Raw genomic sequence first — 15,198 nt, 5'->3', positions numbered from 1 at the left:
TTAGGGAGAGGAAGAGATATGTGGGCGATATCAAGTCAGCGACCGAGTTGAGGCCAGGCTGCGAGGGCCCGCCATGCAGCGCGGGAAGAGCCTGGTGCTGCTCTGGGCATGGCTGTCCTCGGTGAAGAGCTCTGGGCTGCGGCTGAACGGATCTGGCTACGAAGACCTCCTAATCGGAATTCACCCGGCAGTACCCGAGGATTTTACTATCATTGAAAACATTAAGGTGACCACCAAAATGTAACTGTGACACGGGATAGTCATTTTACAGTTTCCACGGCATCCACTGTATTATAGTAAGCAGGGCTTTACGTGGGATGACAAATAGGTAGGGTAGGGGGCGTGTCTTAAACACCTAAACTAAATTTCGTTGATTTCCCAGAGTGTGCCAACCGACCACTATCTTGGTTCCTCGCTGAGCCTTCTGTTATTGTATCCAGAAATGTAACACACTTGTGGCATATATTGTTGTAAATAATACTGAAAATGTTTCACTTCTGAAACTGTGAGACTGTGAATTAAATGTTACCCGGACTATGGTCTTCAGGGTGCCCCAATCACTCTGGTTATGTTCACTGTATGTTAGGCATGTACGTCCTTTTTCTCTACACACCAAGTCCATCTGCCATCTGAATATTTTACACTTCATCTTTTTCCTCTTCGGCACCTTTGTTTTACTCTCTCCTGAGAATTCACGTCTTTGCATTTCCTTTACTTCTCCACCCACCAAACTCCACCCAGTCCCTGTAAGCACTGCATATACCTCTCACACACATTTGCAGAGAATCACAATTGCAACTGCAAAATGTGACCATTACATTTTGCGCTTTGCAGAGAGTCCGAGGATTGAATGACCATGCATTCTGAACATCTTTATGAGCCACTGACAGCCACTGTGAGAAACTCCTGACTTCAACCTCAATGCTAGCCTTCTCAGTGACGAAATGTTCAAACTATGCACGATGAAAGAGCAATGTACTACACGAAAAAAACGACAGAAACACAACATCCTGGAAATACATAACACCCCTAGGAAATGCAAGGTTAAGTAAACGTGAAATATATAAAAGGAACTAAATCGCAGACATGGATCACTTAACATGTTTTACTTTCGTTGTTCAGAAATGAATCAGTGTTTTTGCCTGTAGAGTTAAGAACATGAATGTAGGGCCCTATAGGGACCCGTTTTAATGTATGTTATTACGTACTACTGGGACAGAGACTTGGACGGGCACAGCCCACGTTAAGCCATGATTGTAAGCACTTTTGTCGAAGTGCTTGATGAATGCAGAATTGCTTTCCAAAGATACAGATTAACTGAGGATACACTTACCTGCATGCCGCTGCCAATTATTATTAACATATATATATCCATCCAAGAACAGTTAGAAAGGGGGAACAGACACAAGCTTGCTAATTCTAATAAAAACACTGCAGAATCTTTATAAGGAATCTACATTGATCATCTCTGGGGACTTTAATATGGATTTAAGCCACCAGAGCAATAAAAGGGGCATCCACGTGTGCGGTAATAGGCTCCGAAAGCAGCTCGAAAACCTAGGTCTATGGCTATTGATTAGTAATAGGAAGGGGAGTACCCCAGAAGCCATCACTTACCTGAGTGGTGAAAAAAGTTCCACAATAGACCATAAATTGGTAAGTGAAGTAGTTTTATCCCTTGTCCATCAATTTCAAATTCTACCCCGCACAGAGTGCGACCACTTCCCCCAAACTTTCCAATTAACTGACAAAATCAGTGAGCTGAGCCCAGCAAAAGGAATCATTTCTGCCTCATTTACTGAAACCCTAAAAAGATGAAAATGGCGTGGGCCGGGGATTGAGATGGTGATGGAAAAGGTTTACAATAGTGCCGGCACACTCGAGGATTTAAAAAGAACAATTGCCATGCAAGAAGAATTAAAAAGGTCAACTGCCAAACGCAAAAATGAATGGGCTACCTTATTCTAGACTTTACTTGGAAAATTTCCAGCCAGATCAAAACCACTTAAGAACACACACTTTGGAGGGAACAAGTGGTTTGGCAGCAGGTTGCACAAACTAAAAGCACAAATTGCAAGAGAAACGAGACGGGTGTTCAAGGATTTTAATATGGGGAAGCAGTCTGACAAAACCACCTGACGAATCCTGAAAGAGCATTATCGCAAAGGATGTTGGGTTGCAAAATGAAGATATCAAGAGGAATTGTGGACCAAGCTTTTATTGTCTAGTAAGCAGGCAAATAACAAAAAATTGTGGCAAGTGGTAAATGGTTTGCTTTCTTGAAATACCAGACACCAAAATGCCGACATAGAGGCAGGCGCCTGGGAAGCCCATATCTGCTCGATGTACGCCTAGCCAGTTGACGAAGAGGTCGGAGTCAGGCATTTATTCAAACCTGCACTTCGCCTTAACTTAGCACCAAAGACCAGCAAGTTACAGCATCTAATGGAGTCGCATCATCTTTAGCCGAGCCTGAAAATATGATCAAAAGGCCAAAGTATAAGGCAGGTCTAATTATGGAAATAGATCAGCTGGAAAAGATACTGAAAAAAACTGACGTCCAGAGGGGCGACAGGCCCAAATTCTCCCAAGTGCCCTTTTTAAATGCAATATAATCTATTGGGGCCATTATTTAGCACTGCTTTTCAATAGCACCCTTCATACCAACGTTATCCCAGATTCCTGGAATGGTGACAGCCAATGTACAAAAAATGGAAATCCAGCCTCGCCAAATAACTATAGGCTTACTGTTTTAATTATTTGCCTCATGTCTACTTCAAAAACTACAAGCTTGAGTACAGGAGAGAAACCTGACACCTCAAAGGCAAATGGGCTTCAGACCAGGCATGAGAATACTAACAAACCTATCTGCATTAAGGATTTTAGTAAAGGAGGCAAAGCAAAGAAAACCCGCCCATTTGCTTGTTTTGTGGACCTTAAGTCTGCCTTCATTCGGGTCCCCCGAAATAGCTCTAAATTATTAGATAGGCATCCAAGGGCTGGAGCTAAACTTAAAGAAAACAAAAGTGGTGTGCTTGTTTGATGCCAAATTCAAGCCATTTTCTTGGTTCATTGAAAGTAAGAAGTTTGATGTGGCCATCACTTACAAATATTTAGGCATTTGCTTGGAGTGTCATATGACAGTTAGACACAACAGCTAAAGCACAGTCAATAACCTTTGACTTTAAATAATTAAAAAAGAATCTCAGCTGTCAGTCTCTTAATCATTTACTAACTGTAATATCAGCCCAGTTATTGCCAACTGTGCCCTATGGCTTGAAAATTATGCACAGCCGAGAAATATCTACACTCAATAAGATTCAAACAAGGGTGTTCAAGTCTGTGTTTTCTATACCAAAAAGAGACTCACCAGTGCAGGACCGATTAGAGTTCAGCTTAAAATATTATTTGATTCAAAGTAAATGTGCTTAAGCCAAATTGTGTTGAAGGGTACGTATTTCTGAAAGTGACTCCATTAACAACCTATGCTGGCTTGAAATTGAGGAGCAACCGCACACTAACGGGAATATCTAAGCCAGGCTATCATGGAGATAGGCATTCAGGAATTGTGGTCCACCAGTTTAGGAAAACAAACTTTCAAATAAGCAATCAATGTCTCATCACGATTCCTGTCCTTGCAAATAGACAAAAATACCCTTTCATAAAGAAGGCACGCCTGGTCAGTGATCAACTCTTATAAAAACCAGAGAGCTCAGGAATATTTATCTGCACACTTCTCCCAGTTCACAAAACAGCAATTCATGTTATACCAATTTGGTATCATAGACACATAAATACCTAATTCCTTCATGGAAAAAACTGTTGCAAAATCGATGTTGCCGTTTATGTGGAAACCATCAATAGACATTAATGCACATTGTTAGACTTTTTATCCTTGGCATGGTCTCCCTTAACTTTTTGATTCTGTTCCCCAGGTTGTTGATGTGTGCTGGACTCCGATTTTTCTGTTTTTGTTACTCTGGGCACATTACCACTGCTAACCAGTACTAAAGTGCAAGTGCTCCTTTTTCAAAATGTGTATGTAATTGGCGTATCCATGATTGGCATATTTGATTTACTAGTAAGTCCCTAGTAAGGTGCACTAGAGGTGCCAGGGCCTGTACATCAAATGCTACTAGTGGGCCTGCAGCACTCGTTGTGCCACCCACATAAGTAGCTCTGTAATCATGTCTCAAACCTACCACTGCAGTGTCTGTGTGTGCAGTTTTAACTGTAAATTCGACTTGGCAAGTGTACCCACTTGCCAGGCCTAAACCTCCCCTTTTCTTACATGGAAGGCACCCCTAAGGGAGGACCTAGGTAGCCCCAAGGGCAGGGTGCAATGTATGGTTAAAGTAGGACATATAGTACTGTGTTTTATATGTCCTGACAGGGAAATATTGCTACATTCGTCTTTCAGTGTTGCAAAGCCTGTCACTCTCATAGGTTAACATGGGGGCTACCTTTAAATCTGAATGAATTGTACATTCCCTTTGGGAGCGGATGGACATGTGTAGTTTTGGGTCTCTGAGCTCACAATTTAAAAATACATCTTTTAGTAAAGTTGATTTTAAGATTGTGTGTTTGAAAATGGCAATTTTAGAAAGTGAGCATATTCTTGCTTATACCATTTCTGTGACTCTGCTTGTTTGTGGGTTCCCTGCCTGGGTCAGTTTGACAGTTGGGATGGTTGCACCTCACACTAGACAGTGACATAAAGGGAGCTGGGGTGTAGCCTGCATATCCTGATGAGCCATCTGTGCTAGGAGGTAGAGGGGAGTGGTCACTCACACCTGAAAGGGCTGTGCCTGCCCTCACACAATGCAGTCTCCAACCCCCTGGTGAGTGTCTGGGGCCTGGCCTGGGCAAAGCAGGATTTCACATTCAAAAGAGACTTTACTTTGAAGTAGGCCTACTTCAAAGGAGAAAATGGGTATAAGAAGGGCACCCAAAACCACAGACTTTAGAAACCCTTCTGGAAACCAGAGGAACGTCTGCCTGGAGAAGAGCTGAAGAGCTGAGGAAGAAGAGCTGCCCTGTCTGTGACTGTGCTTTGTGGAGCTATCCTTCAGTTGCTGCTTCTGCCAGAGTAATAGGGCAAAGACTGGACTTTGTGTGCCTTCTATCTTGAGAAGAACTCTCCAAGGGCTTGATTTAGAGCTTGCCTCCTGTTGTTTGAAGTCTCAGGGACAGCAAATACTTCTCTCTCCCAGCACCTGGAGTCTCTGGAGAGACTCCTACTCTGCCCTGTGGTGTCCATCTAGTTCCTGGGACCGTGAATGGAGAAGCTGGCAGCCTAGGAGGAGGAAATCCACGCAGAGAGCGCCGTGCGGGGAAAAGATCGGCGCAACTCCAATCTGCGGCTGAAGAAACAACGCTCGCCAGAAACATGACCGAAGAATTGACGCACAGAGCAGGAGAAACGATGCGCAGCATCACTAACGGAGACCGGGAGATAGCAACCCACGCTGCATAGTTTTCGGATCATCATGCAGCTAGATTTCTGATTCAAGTACCTCTGGGCATGTAAAAAAAACGCAAGGCCTGCTCGGACCCAAGAGTGCTAACCGGATCGACGTATCACTCTTCTGCGGAGAGAAGGAACGACACGCTCCGACCCGAAGAAAGGAGAAACGACAAAAGGTCCAGCTTGTGAGTGGAACTGACGCATCGCAAGCCCTTTTCGACGCACACTCGCCCGTGCAGGGTTATTTTTGACGCACTCAAGGTACTTTTTCACGCTAACAGTGTTAGTGTGTGTTTGAAACTACTTAAAGACTCTTTTTGATTTTTAATTGATAACTTGACTTGTATTGTGGATTTTTGCATTTTGGTCTTGTTTTGTTTAGATAAATATTTCCTATTTTTCTAAACCTGTGTTGTGTCATTTTGTAGTGTTTTGATTAAGATACTGTGTGTTTTGGTACAAATACTTTGCACCTGGCACTTTGAAGTTAAGCCTACTGCTCTGCCAAGCTACCAAGGGGGTAAGCAGGGGTTAGCTCAGGGTGATTCTCTTTTTTTTTCCCTGACTAGAGTGAGGGTCCTTGCTTGAACAGGGGGTAACCTGACTGTCAACCAAAGACCCCATTTCTAACACACATATTTTGCCTCTGTCCAGTTCCCTTAGCCAAATAAAAATGGATGTTGAAACTAACCTTTAAAAAACCTGCAAATCTGTTCTTGCTGACAATGTGTGATAACTTGGTTAAGAGGAAGCTTAATTCCCCTAGCTTGTCAAGGAGTAAAGGTTTTGAGGCTTCCCCTAAAGGTCCTGAATCAGTGAATGACCAAGTGCATGCCAGCCCCTAGGTCGCTTATTCTGCAATGTACCAGTAATTTTCTAGCCCCATTTCAAGTGACCAACTTGTGAAAGTGCCCAAAAAATGTGAGGGACATGCCTGAGTGCTCCCACCAGAACCTCTTTCCACATACCCACTGACCTTTATAATTCTGGTTTTGCAAGTGGTAGTTCTTCAATTAGTCCATAAAAAACTCTTTTAGTGGAAGCATGGTATGGTGGGATAAGGTACAAGTTCCTTTAAAGTGCTACCTTGCACAAGATTTTTGCACTTTACAAACTGGTAAAAGGGGTATTTTCCATATCAGTGACTGGCACTTTGCTGTTTTAAAAAGGGGGTGCATAAAGTCAAATCTGATCGCAGAACAAATTAGGAGAAGTATCTATGAGCAATCTGGGGTCAGAGATTGTATAGATCCCCAGAACTATTACAGCCACACAGAAGGACCCCTTAGGACAACTGTGTTTATGCTAGGAAAGGATTTAAAAGCGTTTTGTCCTAAATATTGCCAATTCTATTTACTGTTGCCTATGTGAGGGCTTTTTGTTAACTCAAAGTTCTTAGTGTTTTAATGTATTTATATTATTTGAACAATTGTTTTCACTAGACAGGGATAGATAGGCTGGCCGAATTGTAATTATTTTTCCTTTATTTGAATGTACAAGATCCAGCTTTTTAATATCGAAATGCAATAGTTTTTTATTAACTATGCAAAATAAACATGACTTGACTTGATTAATACATACTGACAGGCCTATGAAATGAGCACTTCATGGGCTAATGTAAGACATGACATCGGCCACAATTAATTGGTGTCTTAATTAGTTGAAGAGCTTGAGCACTATTTTTCTACCTCAGAGTTTGGTAAATGGTTGCTTGTCAGAGGAACTTTAAAGGCATGTGCCTCTTTTGGCTAGAAATGTAGCAGCATTTGTTGACAGATCTAAAGTAAGCAACAGATCATAACACAATACAATACATAAAGAAACATTCCAACTAAGTTAAAACATAACAGCTCATAGTACAAATGGGTCCAAACAGACCCAGAAAAAACAATCACTGTATAACCGGACATCACATAGTCATAATGCAGCACAAAACCAAAGAACACCACAACAAAATACTGCACAATTATGCATAGACTCATCACACATTACCACAGTTAGAAACCTGCTTTCATAATACTCCTGCAAAAGGTGTTAGCACCATGCTCTGCCTTAACTTAGCACCAAAGACATTAAATAATTCCAATAAAAATGATGAAACTACATGTGATTTTCTGTAAATGAAATACTTTGAATCTGCACTTCTATAAATATTACAAACATTGGTCTAGTGCTTAGAAGAAAAAAATGCTGTTAGTGCAGAATCACTCAGGAGCAAGTAGATTTTGACTAATAATGGTAAAGGTGGTGGTGATTTCAGGACAGTTTAGCATCTCAAAATAGACATGTAGGTGAAACACATAGGAAAGTATAAAACAATAATTCTCGTCTACTTCCTTGCTCTCTCTTTTCCACCACTCCCTAGGTTTTAATCCCTCTCTCAAACTATCTCTCTTATCCTCTCTTTTTATCTCTCCCCTTTCTTCTCTATGTTTTCCTCTTTCCCTCTCTATTATCACTCTATCTTTCTCTTGCTCAATTTTCAGCCCCCCTCCTTTTTAACTCTATTCCTTCCATTCCTCTTTCACTTTCTCTATCAATACCACCCTCTCTCCCTATTTTTAACTTGCCCTCACCTTTCACTCCTGCTCAACTCTATCTCCCTGTCACACTCTGCTTCTTTATGTTTGATTGCTCATTTCCACTTTTCTCCCTTCATTTATATTCACAGTTCTCTCTATCTTTCCCTTTCTCAATGTTTCTCCCTTGCTCTATTCCTCAGTTCAATTATATTAAATTTGACAAGCACTTGAAGTTTTCGTATATAGCTTTGCACAATGAAAGTGTTATTTGTCTCACTATCTAGTCATCTATCTCTCTGTTAGTTGGCATGACCCGTTAAATCATACGTAGTGCCATAGCCCATCAGGCTCACAGCATGGCACTACAGTTTTACCTATGAGACATCAGGTTCCATATGGTGTTGCAGGCTGACATTTATCTTGCTGACGTTTTGCAGTCATTCAGTTCATCCTGCAGCTTGGTGAGACTGGAGGGAGATCCCCATAATAGTAGTTTCTTGTCTTTTCAGTATATGAAAAATTGTATCTCATTTTCTACAAGGTATATTGCACTCTTGATCTAGATCATTCTCTATTTCTAGTTTTTAATCACTTACCTTGTATTTAGTCATCAGTTGCTTGTGCTTGCAGTTCTTTACCTTGACTAAATATTTTAAGTGTATCTCCTGTTCAGTAGTTTGTAGCATTTCACTGAGCTCGGTATTTATCACTTGGGTTTGAGGGTTCTTGAAAAAAACTATACAATTCTTCGGTGCCCACTGTTGATCTTTGAATAAATCAGACATCAAAATCCCCTAGGGAGTATCCCACTGAGAAGGTGATTGTTTTGCAGAATGGTGAACTTTACAGAATGGTGTCTTAATCAGGACAATAATGTTGCTTTTCCTTGTTTATGAAGAGCAAAGAATACAGGGCCACATGTAGCAAAGTCCGATATCGCGACTCGGAAATTGTGAATGAATATTAATGAGGTGGGTTGCATTTTGCGACCCCATAGCGAGCCCCTGCACTCACAGAGATGGTGGCCTGCTGAAGTCAGCAGACCTCCATGTCTGTGACTGCTTTTTAAATAAAGCAGTTTTTTTTCTTCATTTTGCAGCCCGTTTTCTTTAAAGGAAAACGAGTTGCAAAATGAAAAAAATGACGAAACCATTTGGTTTCGTTTTTTCAGTGTAGGCAGTGGTCTATTGGACCACTGCCTGCTCTGAAAAAAACTTTTTGCCCACATTCACAAAGGGGAAGGGGTCCCATGGGGACCCCTTCCCTTTTGCGAATGAGTTACCACCAGTGTGACAGTGGTGGTAACTGCGAATTGCTTTGCGACCACATTCGCGGTCACAAAGCAATTCTGCATTGCGATGCGAGTCGCAAATAGGAAAGGAACACCCCTTCCTATTTGCGAGTCGCATTCACAATTTGCGAGTCGGTAACCGACTCGCAAATTGTGAATGAGCATCGCGTTAGGCTGTTTGCATGGCGCAAACTTCGATTTTCGCAGTTTGCACCATGCAAACGGCTTCCTACATCTGGCCCACAGACTCTTAAAACATAACCTCAGTACCGATAAACACCTAAATACCATTGGTCAAGGCATTCAGGGGGTCATTCTGACCCTGGCGGCCGGTGGCCGCCAGGGCCACCGACCACGGGAGCACCGCCAACAGGCTGGCGGTGCTCCCACGAGCATTCTGACCGCGGCGGTTCAGCCGCGGTCAGAAGCGGCAAGTCGGCGGGCTCCGGCCGACTTACCGCTGCTCGGGGGAATCCTTCATGGCGACGGAGCGCGCTCCGCCGCCTTGAGGATTCTGACAGCCCCTACCGCCATCCTGTTCATGGCGGGAAACCCGCCATGAACAGGATGGCGGTAGGGGGTGCCGCGGGGCCTCTGGGGGCCCCGCAAAGTATTTCAGTGTCTGCCTTGCAGACACTGAAATACGCGATGGGTGCAACTGCACCCGTCGCACCCCTGCAACTACGCCGGCTCAATTCTGAGCCGGCGTCCTCGTTGCAGGGGCATTTCCTCTGGGCCGGCGGGGGCTCTTTTGGAGAGCGCCCGCCGGCCCAGAGGAAATGTCTGAATGGCCGCCGCGGTCTTTTGACCGCGGTGCGGTCATTTGGCGGCGGTACTATGGCGGACGGCCTCCGCCGTCCGCCATAGTCAGAATCACCCCCTCAGTGTCTATGAGGGGAACTCTTCCAACTCACAGTTTCTTGGTTCCTCTTTTTTTTTTTAAACCAGATTTTATTGATTTTAGATCAATACAATAGTACATATACATTTGTATTCATTTAAAATTACTACGTGTACCACTGTGTATCTTAGTCACATTTATACATTCTCTGGTTAGTGGTATTTAATTGAAATATTTTATAAACTCTTGTAGTAGCAAAATCCAACTCCCCCCCTCAGTCCCTCCCTAACCCTTCTACCCGAGAGCTTTGATTCAGCATTGATATTTCTACTGCAGAGTAAATTGTCACGTTTGGTTAGCATTTATAGGCCTCTGGTAGTGTTCTGATATGTTATGGGTTTCTGCACAGGGTCAGAAGTGTGTTTCAATCTATGACTGAATGTTGTATCCTATTATATTTTGTTGCTTGTTGCGTGGTCCTAGCTATTGTGTATTAGGTGGGTTCTGCTGTGTGCACTCTGATCTGAATGTGCCCATTATTGTGTCCCAACATTCTGACACTTCCAGGGGTCTGGTCCCATTCTTGGCCTCTCTTTGTAGTAGTGTACCTTCTGCTGTTGCCCACCTAAGTAATTCGTTTTTCCAGGTTATTACTCTAGGGCGCTTAGGGTTTTTCCAATTGCTTGCTATTTCCCTTTTAGCTATTGTTAAGGCCAGGTCAAGGAATCTATCTGATGCTTTGTGTTTAGTTGAATGAGTAAAGGTGTGTAGGAGGCAAATTTCCATAGAACACGTCATGTTCTTATTCAGTAATGGGGCCAATTTTTGGCAGATCTCAGACCAGTAGGATGCCAGTATGGGGCATTCCCAAAACATGTGATTAAACTCTGCATCCACTAATCCGCATCTTGGGCAGCACTCAGTGGATTTATTGAAGTATTTATTAATGCGGGCAGGTGTTAAATAAGCTTGGTGAAGGATATAAAAATTGATAAGTTTAAATCTAGCATTCTTTCCTTTGGAAGGTTCCGCAGTATATGTCCCCATTCTACTTCCGAGATTTCGCGACTGGAAGCTTTTTCCCATTGTTGTTTAAGGTAGGGTACAGGGTCTGTAATATCTGCTCGGAATAAAGCAATGTTATTGCATTGGTTTTGTTATTGGGAGATGTCAAGTATGTGCAAAATGCCTGTGCGGAGGGTTCAATGTCTTTCGTTTGCCAATGATTATATATGCTGGCTTTTATGGTCCCGTATGTTAAAAAATGTTTCGTCAGGATGTCATATTCCGCTCTGATGGCTTCAAATGTCTTCAGTTTATTGTCCTTGAAGAGCAAGCCTACGGCAGTAATTCCTGCCTCCACCCAGTCACCCAGCTCAAGTACAGACCTCTTCTTTGTTATTGCCTGTAATGAGCTAAAGGGGAGCTCTGCAGAATAGGGAGTTTTAGTTTTAATCTTGAGTAAATATGTTTTCCAACACCTGGTTAGTATTTTTAGTTCTGGACTGTCTTGTTTCTCGTCTCTAGGAGATCCCACCTGTATCTCAAAAAGCCAGGTCCCCTGTGGAGTAGAAGATTTTGTATTTGGAGTTATCATCAGACTATTCGAGATCCAGAGTGCCAGCCACTATAATTGTGCTGCAAGATAGTAGGACTCGAAATCTGGTGTTGCTAATCCCCCATCTGTTGCTTGTCTTTGAAGCTTTGTCAGGGCCACTCTTTTCCTGGCTTTACCCCATACAAATGAACTTACCATTGTATTCAGTTCCCTAAAGAAGGAATTAGGAATCCAAATCGGGAGAGCAGCAAAATGATATAGCAATCTCGGCAGTACAATCATTTTGAGTATCGCAATACGCCCTGTCACTGATAGTGGCAGTGTTTGCCAGAATGTCATGGAGATTTTTATGGAACGGACTGCGCCACCCAGATTTCCATCAAGTATATCCCTGGCCTTGTGATAAACTTTCACTCCCAGGTATGGGAGCCCGTCAGGTATCCATTTTACCAATCCCAGATTCAGGGGAGGTAGATGGTGGTTTGTAAGAGGGAACAGGCCTGTTGTGTCCCAATTTACTTTTAGGCCTGAGTGGTTTTCAAAATTAGTTAGCATTTGTTGTGCTAGTGGTAAGTCCCTTTGTATATCATCCAAGAAAATTAGGAGGTCATCCGCGTATAGGGCTATATGATGTCTATCGTTTCTGACAAGTATACCTGGTCCCCCTTGCCCTGCTCTGGCCGCAGTGGCCAGTGGTTCCATCGGCAATGCGAATAGTAAGGGGGAAAGGGGGCAACCCTGTCTCGTCCCGCGCTCCACTTTGTATCTATGCGATATTATGCGCCCCGTGCGGACTCTAGCTGTGAGGTCAGTATATAGTAATTTCACCCATGCTATGTATTCGGTCCTATTCCGAGTTTGGACATAACTTTATAAAGGAAGTCCCAATCTAAGCTATCAAAGGCTTTTTCGATGTCGACTGCTAGGATACCCGGGGTCCCAGAGGTGGATGCTACGTCCCTCATAATGGCAATTAATCTGCGAATATTCCCGGCTGTATTACGTCCTGGTATGAAACCTGCCTGGTCTGGGTGTATTAAAGCGGGCATCATTGGGAGAAGTCTGGACGCCAGGGCCTTGCTAAGGAATTTATAGTCGAGATTCAGCATTGAGAGGGGTCTATATGCTCCCATTCCTGTTGGGTCTTTGCCGGGCTTAAGAAGGGGGATTATGATTGCCTCCTGAGACGAATCAGGTAGAAGGCCTTGGTCTCTGGCGCATTTAAACATTTTTTCTAGTCTGGGTGAGAGGATCCCCGCGAAGGTTTTGTAAAACTCAGCGGGGAGGCCATCAGTTCCAGGTGTTTTTCCCCCTGCTAAACTCTTCATGGCTTCGCTGATCTCTTCTAGTGTGATGCTCTCCGTTAGGGTGTCTGTGGGTATTGGTTCCCAGGGTTTCAGGTTTAGTGTTGCTAGGTAGTTTTCGGTTGATTCTCTGTTTAAATTGAGTCTTTTTTGGTATAGTTTCTCATAAAAAGATAAGAACTGGGCATTAATCTGTTCTGGTTCATGCAACTGAATCCCTGTCATTGAGGTCAGACTCATTATGGGGGGGGGATTTTTCAGATTGTGAGACCACCCAGGCAAGTAATTTTCCTGCTTTATCTCTTTCGCCATACACTCTTGTGAGGTAGTTTTTATGGTCAAAGCATCTAAGGAGTTCAACACATTGTGCTACTTCTGATCTGAGCTCTTGTATTTGGGTTTGTAGTTGTGGGTTTCCAGGTCTATTCTTCTCAGCCTCTCTCAGTTTAGCCTCAGCCCGCTCAGTATCCCCTAGTAGAGTTCTCCGTATTCCTACTGTTTCAGCTATACACTTTCCCCTCATAACCACCCTAAAGGCGTCCCATTCTATCAGAGCGTTAGATGCCGTAGTGTCGTTTTCTTCAAAATATTGTAATATACATTGGCGGAGTACGGCTCGGAAGTGAGGGTCCTCCAATAATTCAGGTTTAAGTCTCCACGTGGGTATACGGGAGATGAAGGACCCCCATTTGAGAGATAACAGCAGGGGATTGTGGTCCGATATTGTGCTAGATGAATACTCCATATCTGATATAAGTGCGTGTATATCTGGTGAGCATAAAAAGGAGTCCAATCGTACATGTAGTTCATGGAGGCTAGAAAAAAAGGAGTAGTCCCTGACACTAGGGTGTAATTTACACCAGGCATCTGTGAGGCCCCAGTTCGCTTGCCAGGTAGAGAACGGCTGTGCCGTTCTTAGTAGTGGGGAATGTGGCAGGGGAGGATGTGATCTGTCTGCATTAAGGTCGCTTACACAATTAAAATCGCCTCCCACTATCACTGATGATTGTAAGTATGACGCTAGTAAGCTGGATAGTCGTGTAAAGAATTCACCTTGTTCTGTGTTGGGAGCATAAACATTGATCAGAGCTATCTCTCTCCCCTCCAGTCTGCCCTTGATCGCCACAAACCTCCCCTCGGAGTCTATGAGACTGTCTATCATTTGGAAAGGGACCCCTGCCCGGATCCAGATCAGGGTGCCCCTCGCGTATGCCAAGTATATAGTAAAGAATGCCTGGCCACGCCATCTTTTCTGCAGAGCCTTGCCCTCCGACGATGTTAAATTGGTTTCCTGTAGCATGGCTATGTGAATACCCCTCCTTTGCAGGTATGCCGATATCTTATATCTCTTGACCATTAAGTGCATACCTCTGATGTTCCACGTAAGGAATGTATATGGTTTTGGTGTTGTCATAGTGGGGCGTTTGTTACTCTAATCAGGTAGGTGACTAATGAAATGGCCTTTCTTTCTCCCCTCTTACCATAGAGTGTGGTAGATGTGACACGAATATAATGGGCATAGAAGTGAGCAAAGGTACACAACTTATTTTACACCAAGGTATAAGGAGGGGTCACTTTAGGCATAGAGCGGTCTATTTTTGACGAGATATAAATTTTGGATATGTAATGGTAAAATGCCAACAAAAGAGAAGTCTTTTTACACTTGGGTGTGCATGTGGTATGTTGAACTTTGGCTATGGAGGTGATGTACCAATTCTTGAAGATATGGGGAGTGTTCTATGCTATATCTTTGGACACTAACTAACGCTTTGCCACTAAGACTATGTGGTGGTGGTTCTCTTTTCTTCCTTTGCAGTCTTTGGTATAGATTTTAATTAATATTATAAATATGATATGTATATAACATTTTGGACACCGAACTGACCAAAAGAACATTTTTGTTTGGTTATCTTGGACAATAATAGGATAAAATGTACATATGCTTTCATTTTTTGTGTAATAATTGTATATATATGTTTGTAATGTATTTATTGTTGCTTGTTGTGATTTTCTCAGCCTTGAAGAAGTCCAGTCAGGACGAAACACGTGTCGGCTGATGGCTATTCATTTGTTGTTTTTATGTTTTGTATATATATGTATATGTTTATGTATATAAGAAGAATTATTCTCTGTGTATTAAAATTTATATCTGTATGGACATATACATTTTTTTTGGTTAGTTGTTTATCTATTTACAGTATTTTCTGGTCTGAAT

At 42.9% G+C, this 15,198-nt stretch overlaps 1 protein-coding gene across 1 annotated transcript in view; it reads left to right on the top strand.

Moving 5' to 3' along the window:
• The window catches only part of LOC138293182 (calcium-activated chloride channel regulator 1-like), a 417,394-nt gene continuing 402,196 nt past the window's right edge, over positions 1–15,198 (top strand). Inside the window, exon 1 of the mRNA XM_069232259.1 lies at positions 1–226. Within this exon, the coding sequence (XP_069088360.1) occupies positions 74–226 (153 nt within the window). The 5' untranslated portion in view covers positions 1–73. The remainder of the gene's footprint in view (positions 227–15,198) is intronic.

Source organism: Pleurodeles waltl, chromosome 4_2 (genome assembly GCF_031143425.1).
Source record: "Pleurodeles waltl isolate 20211129_DDA chromosome 4_2, aPleWal1.hap1.20221129, whole genome shotgun sequence".
NCBI classification, from domain to species: Eukaryota; Metazoa; Chordata; class Amphibia; order Caudata; family Salamandridae; genus Pleurodeles; species Pleurodeles waltl.
Note: the sequence above shows the minus strand (reverse complement) of the source record. Positions and strands in the feature narration are given on the sequence as shown.